This window comes from Molossus molossus, unplaced genomic scaffold (genome assembly GCF_014108415.1).
Source record: "Molossus molossus isolate mMolMol1 unplaced genomic scaffold, mMolMol1.p scaffold_m16_p_14, whole genome shotgun sequence".
NCBI lineage: Eukaryota > Metazoa > Chordata > Mammalia > Chiroptera > Molossidae > Molossus > Molossus molossus.
The window spans coordinates 32,303,478-32,322,667 of record NW_023425349.1 but is presented as its reverse complement, the minus strand read 5'-3'; the positions used below and the strand labels follow the sequence as shown (position 1 = coordinate 32,322,667).

Here is a 19,190-nt window from a genome sequence, read left to right as displayed (position 1 = left end):
AACTTAAACTAAAAGCAGTTTATGGCAGGTAGTCATGTCCTAGGCTGCATCTTCCCTGACAAAGGTCAAACTTTACCTTCATTGTCTATTGCCTTTTTGCATCTACTATCTTTTGCATCTTTGGACTGTCCAAGTAATTTTTCTTTTTCCACAAAGCACAGGCACCACTCTGCAGAGACCACAAATCCCCTCATTGTTACTGAGCTAATTGTTGACCGTTAACTATTCTGTATGCACCTATGTGAAAGATGCATGTCTATGATTTTACTTTTCATCCAATCCCAGAGGTTTCCAGACTTTGCTTTCTCCCTCCTCCCTAATCTATCACAAGTGGATTTCATGTAACTCGCGTCTTCTCTTTTGATTGTAACGTATAAAATAAGGTGCAAAAGCACCATTCTCTGGAGCATGATCTCAATCCGTTGAGATTTTGCTTCCAGGCAATCGTCATCAGTTTTGTCTCAAATGAACTCACAAAAATTATTCACAGGTTGAATGTTTCTTACGTTGACAACTGGTAGGAAGTGTGAAGATGTGAAAAGGACTAGCCCCGCTCCCACAGGCAGTGGCTGAGATTCTGGAGGGATATCTCAGCTGCAAAGGCTCCCCCTAAGTATCTCAGCCCCAGCCCAGGCTCCCAGCCCAGCACACCAGAGCTGGAAGGACATGCCCACATAATATGTGGCTGTGGAAATCAGTGGTGATTCTGTCTGCCAGAAAGAGACTGGAGTCTGCTAGAGACACAAGTGCCCTCTTAAAGGGCCAATGTACAAAATCTCGTTTGCAGTCACTCACTCTGAGCTCCAGTGGAAGGAGGGCGGAGCAGGCTAGAATTATGCAAGTAGAGAGTGGGTTTTGTGGCTCTGTGGAGAGAGCTGAGGGGCAACCGCTGGGACCCTCTGTGCTGAGTCACTCTAGCACACTGCAGAGGTCACCTTTTTTGGGTGGAGCACACCCATCAATACAGCATCAGCCTGGGGGAATGCAATAGCCCTACCCTCTGGTCTCCCTGTCAACCCACACTGCGGAACTTCTACCCCACTAAGGAGTCAGCTGCCTGGGCCAGGGTGTACAGGTCTGGGCAGACTCAGGGGGTCTGTGTGGCTCAAGGACGGGACTCATTCCCTTCACTCCTATGAACCTGACTGGTACCTTCCCCTCATGTTAGCACCACTCTCCAGGCTCCTGGCAGCCCTACCCTTTGACTCGTAGTGGCACCGCCCTGCTGAGGTCTGGATATAATCCGGGACAGACTGAGTTGTGTTGCTATGGGGCAAGGGCCACCCCCACCCCAACTTCCCCCAAGCCTGACCGGCACCTTCCCCTCTCCCTACTCCCAGTGGCTCTGCTCTATTGAGATTGGGCAAATGACAGAATCTGGGACAGAATGAGTTGTGTGTCTCTAGGAAGGGGGAAATTTTTCTCTCGCACACCCAACCAGTACAGAGCTCTCCCTTCACACAGCCAAATCTTGGTCTGTTTGGGCCAGATAAACTCTGCTGGTCTCACCCTGACAATTCTCCAAGACCCTGCCCCACCACAAAGGTATACGATCACCCAGTGGGTAGCAGATAGACTTGGTATACTCTAGGACATTTTTTGAGTGGCTTCAGACCTAGCACTGGCACCAAGTTTGAACCTGTATAGATCTGATGAACACCTAGTGCCCCTACCTGGTGACTCACTGAGAACCTATTGAATGCAACTTGAGTACCACCAGAGGCACTTTTAGTCACTGAGCTTAACAGGCAGCCAGCAGGTGGAGGCAGGTGGAGGTGGACCTCAGGGTTTCTAGGGCTTTTGCTGATCTACCCTCAGGCCAGTGCTGGTAAAAGCCAGCCTTGGTGCACAGCTTGATCCTTCCCACGTATACCCAGGCCCAGCAGAAGCAACCACAAACTGTGGATCACTTTGTAACTCCAAACAGATTGCCCAGAGCCCGAAACAGGCAGCATATGACATTGGCCTGCACCCTCCAATGGCTCCAGAACTAACACACCCAGTGACCAGTTTCAGACAACATCGAGCAGGATCTAATTAGCTTCACAAGTGGCATATCTAAAGGGAGATCTCGGCAGGCACCAGACCCTGCTGAGGCAAATTTTGCTCTATGTGGTCAGCACCTGCACAGCAGCTTGTACACTGTGGTTGGGGTTGACCCCACACATGAATGGGTCAATAGTAATCAAGATTCAGTTATGCCCTGGCCGGTTTGGCTCAGTGGTTAGAGCATCGGCCGGCGGTCCTGAGAGACCCAGGTTTGGTTCCCGCTAAGGGCATATACCTCGGTTTCAGTTTGTCCCTGGCCCTGGTCGGTTGTGCGGGTGGCAGCCACTCGATGTGTTCCTTTCACATCGATGTTTCTCTCTCTCTCTCTGTTCCTCTTTTTCCCTCCCACTCTACCTGAACAAAAAATGGAAAAATGTCCTCGGGTGAGGATAAAAAAAAAAAAAAGATTCAGTTACAACAGGAGGACCCACATAATCCACACAAGGGACATTCCTGGGATACCCAGAGCAGGTAATCAAGGAGACTGTGCCACGAGGCACCTACCACATAAGGCTACCCTACTAAGACTGTCAGGAAATCTACCTACTACATAGAAACACACGCAAAGAGGCAGCCATAATGGGAAGACAAAAAAACATGCCCCAAATGAAAGAACAGTAGAAATCTCCCAAAAAGAGCTAAATGAAATGGGGGCAAGCAATTTACCAGATATAGAGTTCAAAACAATGTTTATTAGGATGCTCAAGGAACTTAGGGAAGAATGAATGAAATCAATGAGAACTTAAAGAGATAGTAAGCATAAAAAAGAACATAGAACCCGTAAAAAAGAACCAGTCAGAAATGAAGAATACAATATCTGAAATGAAGAATACACTAAAAGGAACAGTACATTGGATGAAGCAGAAGATCAGATCAGCAATTTGAAAAACATGGTAGAAGAAAACACCCTTTCAGAGCAGCAAAAAGAAAAAAGAATTTAAAAAATGAGGATAGTTTAAGGGACCTTTGGGACAACATGAAGCATAACAACATCTGCATCATACAGTTACTAGAAGGAAAAGGGATCAAGCACCTGTTTGAAGAAATCATGACAGAAGACTTCCCTAACCTAGTGAAGGAAAAGGACATATAAGTCCAGGAAGCACAGAGAGTCCCAAACAAGATGAACCCAAAGAGGCCCACTCCAAGACACATCATAATTAAAAACAAAAGGTTAACAACAAAGAGAGAATCTTAAAAGCAGTAAGAGAAAGACAGTTAGTTACCTACAAGGGAGCTCCCATAAGACTGTCAGTTGAATTCTCAACAGAAACATTCAGGGCAGAAAGGATTGGCACAAGAGAGGTGGTATATTTACATTTTTGTACTATGCTTTTTTCCCCCACCTCACTCAAGGGCATGTTTTTACTGATTTGAGAAAGAGAGGAAGGGAGAGGGAGAGAGAGAGAAACATTGATGTGAGAGAGAAACATTGATCAGTTGCCTCCTGTACTGGCCCCATCCAGGGATTGAACCCACAACCTGGGTATGTGCCCTGATGGGGAATCAAACCCAAGATCCTTTGGTGCACAGAACAACACTCCAACCAACTCAGCGACACCAGCCAGGGCCCTTTTTGTATTGTTTTTAACAGAATTGTTAGCAGTATTGTACTGGCTGCTTAAAAAGAATTTGGAAGCTTTCCTTCTTTACCCTCTAGGATAGCTAAAATAGCATTTGGGGAAAAATAAACTAAGTTGGCTAAAAGCAACATTATCCTGGATTGGATCTTGGAACATAAAAGAAACATTAGTGGGGAAAAAATGGTGAAATCTGAATAAAGTGTATATTTTAGTTAATATTATTGGACCAATGTTAATTTCTTAATTTTGACAAAGATGCAATGATTATGTAAGATGTTAACATTAGGGAAAACTTAATGAAGGCTATATATGGGAACTCTCTGTATTATCTTTGAAACCTTTTATACATCTAAAATTATTCTAAAATAATGTTTATATTTATTTTTCATTTAATTAATTACTTTATTTTTGTTACAGATGTTTCTCCTTTCCCCCCCCCCACTGATACCCTCTCCCCTTCTCCCTGCCCTGTCCCCAGTTTTGTTGTCCATATCTATTGTTCATGCATACATGCATATAAATTCTGTGGTTTATCTCTTCCCCACACCCCCTCTTCTGGGGATTGTCAGTCTGTACCCCACTTCCACATCTCTGGGTCTTCCCTGTTCCTCAGACTGTTATGTTCATTATATTCCACAAATAAGTGAGATCATGTGATATTTGTCTTTCTCTGCTTGGCTTGTTTCGCTTAGGGTAATACTCTCCAGATCCCACCATGTCATCTCAAAGGATAAGAGATCTTTCTTTCTTACAGCTACATAGTACTCCATTGTGTATATGTACCACTGCTTTTTTATCCATTTGTCTACTGATGGACATTTGGGCTGTTTCCAGATCTTAGCTATTGTAAATAGTGCTGCTATGAACATGGGGGTACATATATTCTTTCTGATTGTTTTTTTCAGGCTTCTTAGGGCATGTTCCTAGAAGTGGGATCACTGGGTCAAATGGCAGTTCAATTTTTAATTTTTTCAGGTAACACCATATTGTTTTCCATAGTGGCTGCACCAGTCTGCATTCCCACCAGCAGTGTACTAGAGTCCCCTTTTCTCCACACCCTCGCCAACACTTGTTGTTTGATGATTTGTTGATGGTGACCATTCTGACAGGTGTGAGGTGATACCTCATTGTTGTTTTAATTTGCATCTCTTTGATGATTAGTGATGTTGAGCATTTCTTCATATGTCTCTTAGCCATTTGTATGTCCTGTTTGGAGAGGTGCCCCAAATAGCCACGCCAATCTTGAAAAAGAAGAACAAAGTTGGACGGATCACATTACCAGATTTTAGGTTATACTGCAAAGCCACTGTAATTAAAACAGCCAGGTACTGGCACAAGAACAGGCAGATAGGTCAATGGGACAGAATAGAGAACCCAGAAATGGACCCAAGACAGTATGCTCAATTAATATTTGACAAAGGGGGCAAGAGCGTACAGTGGAGTAAAGACAGCCTCTTTAATAAATGGTGTTGAGAAAACTGGACAGCTACATGCAAAAAAATGAAACTAGACCATCAACTTACACTATACACAAGAATAAACTCAAAATGGATAAAAGACTTAAATGTGACTGATGAATCCATAAAAATCCTAAAAGAAAATGTAGGCAACAAAATTTCAGACATCATACGCAGCAGAATTTTCACTGATACATCACCTAAGGCAACCGAAACAAAGGAGAAAATGAACACATGGGACTACATCAAACTCAAAAGCTTCTGCACAGCAAAAGAAACAACCACCAAAATGGAAAGGCAACCCACTGTATGGGAGAGCATCATTGCCAATGATACATCAGATAAGGGGTTAATTTCCAATATATATAGAGTGCTCATACAGCTCAACAAAAGGAAGACAAAGAACCCAATTAAAATATGGGCAGAGGGCCCCGGCCGGTTTGGCTCAGCGGTTAGAGCGTCGGCCTGCGGTCTGGAGAGACCCGGGTTCGGTTCCCGCTAAGGGTGCGTACTTCGGTTGCAGTTTGTCCCCGGCCCTGGTTGGTCGTGTGGGTGGCAGCCACTCGATGTGTCCCTTCACGTCGATGTTTCTCTCTCTCTCTCTCTCTCTTCCTCTCTCTCCCTCCCACTCTATCTGTACAAAAAATGGAAAAATATCCTTGGGTGAGGATAAAAAAAAATATATATATATATATGGGCAGAGGAACTAAATAGACACCTCTCCAAACAGGACATACAAATGGCTAAGAGACATACTAAAATAATGTTTATATTTAAAATAAAACAAAAGCCCTAGCTGGTTTGGCTCAGCAGTTAGAGCATCGGCCTGTGGTTCAGAGAGACCGGTATGGACCTTGGGCACGTACCTTGGTTGCAGTTTGTCCCCGGCCCTGGTTTGGTTGTGCGGGTAGCAACCACTTGATGTGTCCCTTTCACGTCGATGTTTCTCTCTCTCTCTCTCTTCTTCTCTCACCCTCCCACTCTATCTGAACAAAAAAAAAATGGAAAAATGTCCTTGGGTGAGGATTAAAAAAAAAAGATAAAACAAAAAAATGAGGATGAGGTACATCTTATAGATTTATAAAAATTCACCTTTCAATCTCTCTGTGTCTGAGGAGGGGTAGCTCTTCAGAATTTTCTTTTCTGTGGTGATTGTTTATTTAGATTTTCTGTCTCTTTTAGCGTCATCTCTTCCCATTTTATATTTTCCTTGAAAATCATCTGTGTCCTCAAAATTTTCAAATGCCTGTGTATTATTAAGCAACATAATCTCTTATAATTATTTTCTTATTTTCTCTGTATCCATGGTTATTTCCCCATGTCATATCTTATTTTGTGTGATTATTTATTGGGCTGTGAAATTAATTTGGTGACTTGAGACCAGTATTTTAAGATAGTGAAGTAGACTAGATAAGAAAAAAAATACAAGTATATATTATTTTATGAACTGGAATCTCAAGTACATATATTGTTTTTCTTGGTAACATGACAATATCTATCTATCAAAGCACAGAAGCATATAACTTTTGACCTAGCAAGTCAATATTTGGGAACTTATCCAGATATATAATTGCATACATGCTGAAATGATACATTACAGTATTATTTAGAATAGCAAAAGATTGGCAGTAACTCAAACGTCTATCAAGGGGGGACTACTTTTTAAATTACAGTACATTCATATAATTTAATATTCAGTAGTTGTCAGAAAGAATGTATTGATGTGGAAAGATGTCACGGTATACTGTATTCTAAGTAGAAGCAAGCACGGTGCAGAACAATGTGTATGGCAGACTATGCGTATTGTGTTAAAAAGAGGGAATATAAAATCTGCCTTTGCTTGTACAGGCATAAAGAAACTCAGGAAATACAAACAGAGAAGGAGGGCAGTGATTACACATGGGCGTGGGAACTGAGTGGATGGAGGCAGGTCAGGACAGCGGCGAGACCTTTCACTGTACTTTTAAAAATTGTGGTAAGAACACACTTAACGTGAGACCTGCCCTCTTAACAAAATTTTAAGTGCACAATACAGTAACTGTATATCCTTTTACAGTCTAGGGTTTGAATTATATAAATGAATTACCTATGAAAAATTAAATATAAAATATTGCGCAAAAGCAGCAGCGCTCAGAAGAGGAGGCCTGTTCCCAATGCTGGCAGAACTGAGCCACGCTGTCGGGGGTGCACACGCAGCTGGGGGACAGTAAGGTCTGTCTCTCACAGTGGGTCACAATCACAGCTTGAGAAACTGTCTGTTTTATTCCCTAATCCTTATGTTTACCTGTTTAAGATGTAAAGACCAGTCTGTTTACCATAAGACTGCGGAGGGCTGCCAAAATCGTTCCCCCTGTGGACATTGAGCACCTGTTTCGTGTTCATTTCAGCTGGAAGGAGAGCCCTAGTTATTGATTAGCATGTTTTAAAATGGGCAAACACAGGAAGCATCACAGTGGTTTGTCAGAATCCTCTTCAAAATATGTTGGCTAGATTCTTAAGAAGGCTCTTCTTCCTTTTAGGTAAATGGAAGAGCTGGAGAGCGGTTTATTCCAGACACGGAAAGCGCACAGAATAGAACAAATGGTGGCAAGATGGCTTCGGCGCTCCCGGGACAGCTCCGCCCGGTAAGGCTCCTGGCCTAGCGATGGTTTCTGTCTGTAGAGGTTTGGTGTCCCTGTGGGAGGAGGTTTTGCCAGTCTTGGCAGTGCCTGGAGATCACTGTCCTCAGCCTGCTTTGTTCTTACACCGTGTGGTGGGAGAAGCGTAAACAGGTCAGCAACTTCGCTGGAGTGCCTTTCTCTCTGTCCTCCCTGCAGCTCTTCCCCGTGTCCCTCAAAACGTGCACCCGCACACACACACTCTCACACCAAACTCATTCACACATTTACAGAGACAAGCACACCGACACACCAACACACGCATGCTCACACTCACGTGCATATATATACTCTGGGATACCACACTCAGACACACACTCTTTTGAACACACACTCACACATGCTTGCTCTCTGTCTCTTTCCCTGTCTCACACACACCCCTTGTCTTCATATTTGATGTGAGGATCAGACAATCTGCTGTTTATACTCTTTCCCAGTCTTTGTTTCTGGCAGCTGTTCCTTCCTTGCAGTCCCTGTTTCATTCTAAACAAAATAAAATGAAATCAAATACAGATCTGATTTGACTGCTACAAGAGAACTTAAAATATGTTCTGTTTCAAAGTGTTCATTTTCCATCTCAGATTTCCCATCTGGCCACAGAGATGAAATATCACGTGTCAGGTGTTTCTGAGACACATTCTTCCGAAGGAACTGGAAACAGCTGTTCTGCTGAGCAATAAACTTTGCCCAGGGTTGCACTGCCCTGTGGCCAAGTGCCTGATCCTCACACACTGAGATGAGAAAAGCCTGGTAGAATTAGCCCCATTTTACAGATGAAACAGCCAAGGCTCAGAGAGTGACTTATATAGGACCATCGCCATCCCTCCTTCCCGCTCAGAAAACTTTGATGGGTCTTCATTTCTGATAGGATGAGTTTAAACATTTTGGATTTGACATTCAAGGCTCTCCATGATCAACCTGCTATTGTTTACAGATATTTATCTTATTACTCTGCTTCATTCACGTCACACTTCAGCTAAAATGACCTACTCATCATTCCCTTACTGTAAACACCCCTGCACCCCCTTCTACCCTTTCGTTAGACTGGCCTCCTGTGTCTGATCCCTTCCTTCCATCTCCATGTGTTCAGAACCCACCTACAGGTCTGGCTAAAGTGCTATGTCTTCCATGAAGTGGTCCCCAGCCACAGTCAGAATTAATTTCTCCAAAGGGGACCTGTTGTATTTGACTTGTAGTAGTGGCATTGTGCTTTATCTGGTGTGTTGAACTTCGTTGAGCACATCCCTTTTCTTTCTTCAAGATTGAAAACTCTATGAGGGCCCTGGCCGGTTTGGCTCAGCGGTTAGAGCGTCGGCCTGCGGTCCGGAGAGACCCAGGTTCGGTTCCCGCTAAGGGCATGTACTTTGGTTGCAGTTTGTCCCCGGCTCTGGTTGGTCGTGCGGGTGGCAGCCACTCGATGTGTCCCTTTCATGTCGATGTTTCTCTCTCTCTCTCTTCCTCTCTCTCCCTCCCACTCTATCTGTACAAAAAATGGAAAAATGTCCTCGGGTGAGGATAAAAAAAAAAAAGAAAACTCTATGAGGGCAGGAAAAGTATCAGCCTCATCTCATAGCCTAGAGGTAATTGAGTTCCAGAAGATTGTAAGAGGTTAAGTAGTGCTTTCTGGACAAATTGGAATACAGCTAGGTACATTGTTTCCTAAAGTGGATTCTGCAAGACCCAGTGTTATGCTGCTCCCTAAAAAAAGGTCAGATCTGCCTGGCCAGTATGGCTCAGTGGATTGAGCATCATCCCATGGACTGAGAAGTCCCTGTTCAATTGCCGGTAGGGGCATGTGCCTGGGTTGTGGGCTTGATCCACAGTAGGGGGCTTGCAGGAGGCAGCCAATGGATGTTTCTCTTTCTCTCTCTCTCTCTCTCTCTCTCTCTCTCTCTCTCTCTCTCTCTCTCTCTCTCTCCCTCTCTCCCTCTCTTCCTCTCTCCCTCTCTCCCTCTCTTCCTCTCCTTCTCTCCCTTCCCTTCTCTCTAAAAATTCAATAAAAACATTTTTTTTTTTAATGGTCAGATCTGTTTGGGACGTGATGCAGCCTATATCCCATTCCAACCTGCCCCAACTTGTTGATTCATAGTGCATTTTAGCACAGTAAAGGCTCTGAGAATTCCTGCAGAAAAGAGATGTATATAATTTTAACTTGATGTTGCCTAAATATTTGACCTTGGAACTCTCTAATATTCGGCTTCTCTCACAGACTATAAATAAAAGGTAACACTGACCTCTAGGAACTTATATATTTAGTGTACACTATATAGAATTATGCAACAATCACCACAATCTAATTTTAGAATTTTTATATTAGAATTTTTACTTTCAGTAACCCCAAAAGAAACTCCATACCCACTAACAGTCATTTTCAATTTGCCACTCGCCCAGCCCCACATAACTACTCATCCTCTTTCTGTCTCTGTGGATTCTCCTGTTCTGCATATTTCACATTAAATTGAATCATATAATATGTGGTCTTTTGTGACTAGCTTCTTTCACTTGGCATAAAGTGTTCAAGATTCATTCATATTATAACATGTGTCAGTACTTCACTTTTATTGCTAAATAATATTTCATTATGGAATATTTACTTTGTTCATTCATCAGTTAATGTATACTTGGGTTGTTTCCACTTTGGGGCCATTATAAATAATGCTGCTAAGAACATTTGTGTAAAACTTTTGTTTGAACATATATTTTCATTTCTCTATGGTAAATATTTAAGATTAGAATAGCTGGGTCATAGGGAAACTCAATGTTTAACCTTTTGAAGAATTGCCAGACTGTTTTTCTTTTTTTCTTTTTTTAATCTGTATTGTTGAATGTAAAATGTATTACAGATGTTCCACATTTTTCCCCCATTGACTCCCTCCTCCCCACTCCCGCCCCCCTCCCGCCTTTTCCCACACTATTGTCTGTGTCCATTGGTTATGCATATAAGTTCTTTGGTTTATTTCTCCCCCCCCCCCCAACCCCTTTCCCTTTGAGGTTTGTCAGTCTAGCAATGAATTTATACTTCTTAATCTCTTCACCTTTTTCACCCATTCCCCCACCCCCCCTCCCAACTGGCAACCAACAAAATGTTCTCTGTATCTATGAGAATGTTTCTGTTCTACCTGTTCATTTTGTTTGTAGATTCCACTGTTGATAGATATGTATTCATTGCCATTTTGTTTGTTCATATATTTTATCTTTTTCTTCAAAAAGCCCTTCATCATTTCATATAATAACGGTTTGGTAGTGATGAACTCCTTTAACTTTTTCTTGTCTGGGAAAGTCTTTATATGGCCATCAATTCTAAATGACAGCTTTGCAGGATAGAGTAATCTTGGTTGTAGGTTCTTGTTTTTCATCACTCTGAATATTTCTTGCCACTCCCTTCTTGCCTGCAAAGTTTCTTTTGAGAAATCAGCTGACAGCCTTATGGGAACTGCCTTGTAGGTAACTAGCTGCCTTTCTCTTGCTGCTTTTAAGATTCTCTCTTTGTCTTTTTTTTTTTTTTTATCCTCACCTGAGGATATTTTTCCATTCTTTGTACAGATAGAGTGAGAGGGAGAGAGAGAGAGAAACATCGACGTGAAAGGGACACATCGAGTGGCTGCCACCCGCACGACCAACCAGGGCCGGGGACAAACTGCAACCGAAGTACGTGCCCTTAGCGGGAACCGAACCCGGGTCTCTCCGGACCGCAGGCCGACGCTCTAACCGCTGAGCCAAACCGGCCAGGGCTCTCTCTTTGTCTTGAACCTTTTGCATTTTGATGATGATGTGTCTTGGTGTGGGCCTCTTGGGGTTCATCTTGTTTGGGACTCTGTGCTTCCTGGACTTGAATGTCTGTTTCCTTCACCAAGTTAGGAAAGTTTTCTGCCATTATTGTTTCAAACAGGTTTTCGATTTCTTGTTCTCGCTCTTCTTCTGGCACCCACAAGATGCGAATGTTGGCACGCTTGAAGTTGTCCCAGAGGCTCTTTACACTACCCTCATTTTTTTAGATTCTTTTTTCTTTTTGCTGTTCTGATTGGGCATTTTTTGCTTCCTTATATTCCAAATTGATGGTTTGCTCCTTGGATTTATGTTCTCTATTATTGAAGCTGTGTAAATTATTCTTTATTTCAGTTAATGCCTCCTTCAATTCTAACTGTGCATATCTGACTGGTCCTTTTTTATGCTCTTGAGGCCCTCACTAAGTTTACTGAGATTCTCACTAAGTTCATTGAGCATCCTTATAAGCAATATTTTGAACTCAGCATCTGTTAGGTTGCTTATCTCCATTTCGCTTAGTTCTTTTATTGGGGTTTTGTTCTGTTCTTTCATTTGGGACCTGTTTCTTTGTCTCCTCATTTTGGCTGCCTCCCTGTGTTTGTTTCAGTGTATTACTTAACGAGAGGTATGGGGCTAGCTGAGACCAGATGCTGCTTGTTTGAAAGAATTTAGGAAAAACCTGAAGCAGGATCCAAGACAGGCCAATCCTATGGTTAAGCAAGTGGCAACAGCTTGGGTGGGCCTGAAAGTTGGGTGGGCCTGAAAGTTGGGCGGGGCGGGGCGGGGCGGGGCGGGGCCTCAGGGAGTCACCAGGGTGGGGCTACCAGTGTGAGCCAGGTTGCTGGAGTCCCAGATATGGCTCTGTCTGCCACCCCAGGGAAGGGCTGACCAAAGGAACAAAGGCCTCTCACAGCATGTTTGTCCCGGAGAAAGCCCCCTCTCCAGCCCTCGCTCCAGTGCCAAACAGCTCAGTTCTTCCCTGTGTGTCTTTGGTGCCCCTCGAGCTGCCTCCCCTCCAAGCTTAGAGGGAGAGAGTCCGATAAGTCCGTGCGCGGGCCCTTTAAGGAGCTGCCTGGGGCTCCAGCCGCGTCAGCTTCCCTGAGCCTCAGTTCCCGCTGGTTTTTCCAGCCAGAAGTTATGGGGATTCTCTTCCTGGTACTGGAACCCTGAGCAGGGCACCTGGTGTGGGACGGGGACCCCTCAGTCCTCTGGAAGGACCTTCCCAGCCGAGGTATCCTCCTGATTTTTATCCGGTACACTTGGGTGTGGGAGCAGCCTGTCGCGGCAGCCGCAGGCCGAGCCGCCGCCTCCGCGGCTGCCGCCGCCGCGCCCCTCGCGCCCCGCGCACCTCCGCCCCTTCTACCAGTCTGGATGTGGCTGCTGCTTTAATTCCGTAGTTGTAGGACTTCCATTCTGCTTGATTTCAGGCGGTTTTGAATGATGGTTGTTCTGTAGTTTAGTTGTAACTTTGATGTGGTTGTGGGAGGACGCGATACCGTGTTTACTTACCCGCCATCTTGACCGGAAGTCCCAGACTGTTTTTCAAAGCAGCTGTGCCATATTACATTCATACAGCGGAGTATGATGGTTTCAATGTCTCCACATCTTTTCCAACCCTTGTTATTGTCTGTCTTTTTTATTGTAACAATCCTGGTGGGTGTAAAGTGATATCTCATTGTGGTTCCGATCTGCGTTTTTCTGATAGCTAATGATACTGAGCATTTTTCCATGCATCTAGGGAGTTTTGTTTTCCAAGTGCTGGAAAAAGAGGGAAAGGTTCCTGGCAGTGTCCATGGAAGACATAATTTCTGTGTTTCTACAATAAACCACAAGTAGCCGTATTTAAATTTCTTCTCATCTCTAATCCTGCACCTTTGATACAGGCTGGGTTCTTGGTGTCTTCAATTTTCTTGATGATCAAGAACTGAAAAGCTGCCCTGGCTAGTGTGGCTTAGTTGGTTGGAGCGTTGCCTCTGCACACCAAAAGGTCATGGGTTTGATTCCTGGTCAGGGCGTATATCTAGGTTGCAGGTTCAATCCCTGGTTAGGGCATGTACTATCTATCTATCTATCTATCTATCTATCTATCTATCTATCTATCTCAAAATCAATGAATATGTCCTCAGGTGAGAATTTAAAAAAAAAAAAAGGACTGGAAAGCTAAATTTGGGGTACATAATTGCAATTTCTGAAATTTCCCTGGAGTAGAGTAAATGGTACCACTTACACTCAGTTGCTTAATCAAGACACCTGGGAGCCATCCTGAATGTTTCTCTCTTCTTCACACTCTGCCTCCATCCCTCAGCAGCTCCTGTCAGTTTACCTTCAAACATTTCTCAGCTCTCTCCACCTCCCTTTCCTTGCGGGACACTGCCATGGTTATTCCCTCTTCTCTGCTCTAGCCGATTCTTCATCCAGAAGACATAGTGGGATTTTCAAAATACAAATCGCTCCTGTGCCACACATTTACCAACAACTCCACCCCACCCAAGACCATTCAGTGGTTCACCTGCCACTGTGTCACAGGCTGCCAGTCCCTTTATATCCGGTTCCAGCCTAACTGTCCAACCTCTACTTGTTTCTCCTGCTTCCTTGACACAGTGGGTCCCCTGTTTGTTTCCTTGAGTCTTACCCCCTCATAACACTTTATAATAATACATCCATTTATTTACTTGTTTATTGTCTATCTCCCCCATATGTTTATTTTATGACCCTTCTCCCCCAACCTTCCTGTCACATGTAGACCAACAACCATGACTGTCTTGTTATACAAAGTATCTTCATCCCTGAAAGAGTACAGAATATGTAATAGATGTTCAATAAGTGTTTATTGATTAAGCATTTTCATAGTACAGGACTGCATTATTTATTAAAATATATTTAAATGTTACATCCTTCCTTCTCCCAAAAGGAATTTTTGTTGGCTTACACTTTTAAAACATGTAGAAAAAATTAAATAAAGATTAGAAATGCTATAAATGGATCGCAAATCAATTAGATATCGGATTTGAACACAAAGATTGGCTCTGAGTTTCCTGGTAACCAGGGCAAGAGGTGAAAAAAATACACTGAAATGTTTTTCATTTTTATTTTTATTTTATTTTATCTTATTTATTTATTTTTTAAAAATATTTTTCTTTATTGACTTTTAGAGAAAGAAAAAGGGAGAAGGGCAGAGAGATAGAAACATTGACGAGAGAGAACATCAATCGGCTGCCTCCTGCATGCCCCCCACCAGGGATTGGCCCGCAACGTGGGCATGTGCCTGACCAGGAATTGAACCGGTAACCTCTTGGTGCATGGGTCGACACTCAACCACTGAGCCACACCAGCCGGACTGAAATGTTTTTTTGTGTTTTTTTTTTATTTTATTTTTTTCCTCACCCGAGGATATTTTTCCATTTTTTGTTCAGATAGAGTGGGAGGGAGAGAGAGGAAGGGAGGTAGAGACAAACATCGACATGAAGGGACACATCGAGTGGCTGCCACCCGCACGACCAACCAGGGCCGGGGACAAACTGCAACCGAAGTACATGCCCTTAGCGGGAACCGAACCCGGGTCTCTCCGGACCGCAGGCCGATGCTCTAACCGCTGAGCCAAACCGGCCAGGGCTGAAATGTTTTTTTTGTGTGTTTTTTTTTTATCCTCACCCGAGGACATTTTTCCATTTTTTGTTCAGGTAGAGTGGGAGGGAGAGAGAGGAACAGAGAGAGAGAGAGAGAAACATCGATGTGAAAGGAACATATCGAGTGGCTGCCACCTGCACAACCGACCAGGGCCGGGGACAAACTGCAACCGAGGTACGCGCCCCTAGCGGGAACTGAACCCGGGTCTCTCAGGACCGCAGGCCGGCGCTCTAACCGCTGAGCCAAACCGGTCAGGGCTGAAATGTTTTTTAAAGCCCAGAAAAAGGAAACAGAAATTCATCTGCAGCCCTATAAGTTTACATGTATCTTTTAGCAATCTTGGTGTTTTTTTTCAGACTTTTAAAACTCCTAGTCATTTCAGCCAGTTGTACTTTACTTGTAATCGCCATCTTTTTCCATAATTTTAAACCTTATTTCCGAGTCTAATTGCATCATCTAGGAATAAATTAGTTAAAAATAACTTATTTCCAAACCTCACTTAACATATTGATAACTTTTATGAACCTGAGGTAATGTTAGAGCTTTATAACGCATCTTAAAATGGTGCTTTTCTGGGGAAGAGTGTCAACTTCCAAAGTTGCTTTGATTGCTTAAATTTTAAGTTAATTTTCAGTGGGTGGCTATTTACAATCATCAGACAAATTCAGATGGTGGTACTCATTTGAGTTTGTGTGTGCTTGGGTAGGTGTATGCCTCATGATACAAAATTATTCAGATATTCAGATGAAGATGACTACTCTCTCACTGTGTAATTTCACATCCCAAAATAAAATAACATTTACTGTATCAGTGCTCTTTTAGAAATAGCTAACCCCCCACATGGTCTCTGTGACATGTTTTGAGTTTCTGTATAAATAATGCAATACAAACTACTTCATAAAAGCTGCAGCATAGTGACATTATATCATAAACTAATTTTTAAGCATTTTGCTTTGAACTTAGTTGTCATCTTCTTTTTTTTATCCTCACCCGAAGACATTTTTCCATTTTTTGTTCAGATAGAGTGGGAGGGTGAGAGAGGAAGAGAGAGAGAGGGTGAGAGAGGAAGAGAGAGAGAGAGAGAAACATTGACGTGAAAGGGGCACATCGAGTGGCTGCCACCCATGCGACCAACCAGGGCCGGGGACAAACTGCAACCGAGGTACATGCCCCTAGCGGGAACTGAACCCGGGTCTCTCTGGACCTCAGGCTGACACTCTAACCGCTGAGCCAAACTGGCCAGGGCAGCTTTGTCTAACTATAGAAGTGATAAAATGAGAAAAACTTAGATTATAATATACTTGTCTCCTTAATTATACCATTTTTTTCTGTCCTGCAAAAATTTTAGGTTTTATGTAGTTAAATGGTATTCTCTTGGCAATTTCTTTGATTGCTTCAAAGCTTAGAAAACTCTCACTTAATTAAATTAGATTAATTAATTTTCCATTTAATAGTTAAAATATTTTACATTTGCCTGGCCAGTGTGGCTCAGTGATTGAGTGTCAACCCATGCACCAAGAGGTCGCCAGTTCAATTCCCAGTCAGGGCACATGCCCAGGTTGTGGACCTGATCCCCAGTGTGGGGCATGCAGGAGGTGGCCAATCAATGTTCTCTCTTATCAATGTTTCCATCCCTTTCTCCATATCCCTTTCTCTCTATCTAAAATCAATAAAGAAAAAGAGCCCTGACTTGTTAAAAAGAGCCCTGGCCGGTTTGGCTCAGCAGTTGGAGCGTAGGCCTGCAGACCAGAGTTCCGGGTTCGGTTCCTGCCAGGGGCATGTACCAAAAAAGAAAAAGAAAAAAATTGTTTTTAAATTTTACATTTAATTCTTTCATATGGAGTTTATTTTAGTATAGACTATGAGATAAAGATCTAACTTGATTTATTCCAAAGTAGAAAGTAGTTGCCCTCACCATTAACTTTGAGTGATCTTTCCTTTCTTTGCTGATTTATGACCCCCCCCTTTTTTTTTTTTTTTTGCTTTGGAGGGGACTGGTTAGAGGACCTTCTTTTTTTTTTTTTTTCTTTTTAAATTTTTTATTTATTTTTTTGTTACAGATGTTTCTCCTTTTTACCCCATTGGCACCCCCCTCCCCACCCCGCCCTGTCTCAGGCTTTGTTATGACCCCTTTTTTTTATCATATATGAAATTCCTGTGTCTGTGAGTGGGAAATTGGATCTAGCTCCTCTGTTCCATTGATCTAATTCCCTGGTAGCACACACCTGTATTAAAACTCTTTACCTTTATTATCTATTAAATAAGACTTTTATTAACCTTTGTTTTTAGTTTTTTACTGTTACCTGCCTATTTTTCGATGTGAACTTTAGAATAATTTTATAGTATTATTAAAAGGCATATGATTTACTGAACTTTCTTTTGCCTAATCTAGAAATGTTAGTTTTATAGGGCAAGATTTAAATTAACAAAGAGCTTAATACAACTTGATGTCTTCTTCTTGGTGCTTGGTTTTATCCTCAGGGTTGAATAAGATGTTTTTTTTCACCTTATCTTGAATCTTACTACTGGTGAACGCACATGTCTGCACACATGTGCACACAAACAGGCACACATGTGCACACACATGTATAATGGCAGCTTAGTGTCAGAGCCCTTGCCGTTGGTTTCCAGATTTACTTGTTCATTATCATCATTGTCTGTTTACTAATTATAGGGATGGCCTTATTTGGCTTTCTAGAATTCCTAATGATGTAGAAAGACCATTATAGTTATCAAATTTTTATTGCACATTGGCCCATGGGCATGGAAATATTCGGGGAGAACAGGCTGGGAGGCTCCTGCACTTCATGCACAGAGTTGCCATTAGCTCCTGAATCTCCTTGTAAAAGTAATAATGGAATAATTTCTCCTCCTCTCAAATATAGGCCTTGCCCTTAGCCCTGTAATCATAATATATACATTCAGTGGTCCCCTAGAAGCTGTTACAGCCTATTTATTCTTTCCTTGAATAAACTTTAGATGGAAAATCCAGCTGACACCAGACTTCGGTTTTTAAAATCACTTAAGCTGAACCTAATATAGTGTTTAAATGTAGATTCAAAATAGTTTTGCCACATCCTGCTGGAGCTCAAAGGTGAATTCTTTGTTGTTACAACATAGCAGATAAAAAGATAGAGGATATTTGAAGCATAATCTGGTATTTTTCTTTTTCATGTTATTGATCAGCTCAGTATGAACTGATAGCCCATAAAATATAGACTTAGTCTACATAAGACTGTTTTCATGATATTTTTATCATATTTTTTTCTGGTTCTACCTTAGGCTGGATTCAGTTGTTAGACAGAAATCCCATTAGTGTAGCCACAAGTCTCCTATTCCAATGTAAAATCATGGGAATGACTTTAGGTTTATGATTGGAAACCATTACAGAGGCAGCAGACAGAGGTTTTTGAATTATCAGCCCTTAATTGGACTTTTATAAGATGCGTCAGCAGAAATTTTTGCTACAGAGTCCATTTCCTTCGGCTCTCTGTCAAATATTGAACACCTTTTGTGAGGAAAGGCCATGGTTTGGTCATGTTCTTAAGCAATCCCTTTCCAAACAAAAACTGAAATGTGGCCTTCGGGGGAAATGTCAAATCCAGACTTTGGGCCCAGGCTACTGACACCGTCCAAGGATTGGTCAACACAGCAGGGCCCCCCTTGTCCGCCACCATTGAGGAGCGCACCCTTCCGTGGACAAGTCAGATAAGCCTACCCATTTGAAAAGATCAAATTGGATTCTATTAAACCATAATATTTAACTATTTAAACTATTTAACTAGTTTTTTTCTTCTGCTCTCCAAACATTTGTCAAGCCTTACTCTACGCCTAGCGTTGAATTCAGCACATGGGACAAGGAAGACATAGTTTTTGCCATACGAACTATAGTTGAACAAGAGACTTCTCACTGGTCATTACAAATATGTTGTTATGTTTCAAAAAGACAAGTACAGTTTCTGTGGGCATGTTCAGCGGAAGGGGTGGGATATTTCTGCCAAAACCAGAGGACAGAGTAGGAGTTGGGCAGGTAGAGTGCATGGTCAGGTATG

General features: G+C 42.6%; 1 protein-coding gene across 1 annotated transcript in view; it reads left to right on the top strand.

Moving 5' to 3' along the window:
• Positions 1–19,190, top strand: part of FRMPD1 (FERM and PDZ domain containing 1) — an 81,143-nt gene that overhangs the window by 29,843 nt on the left and 32,110 nt on the right. The window contains exon 2 of the mRNA XM_036261603.1: positions 7,609–7,713. Coding sequence (XP_036117496.1) covers positions 7,613–7,713 — 101 coding nt within the window. The 5' untranslated portion in view covers positions 7,609–7,612. The remainder of the gene's footprint in view (positions 1–7,608; positions 7,714–19,190) is intronic.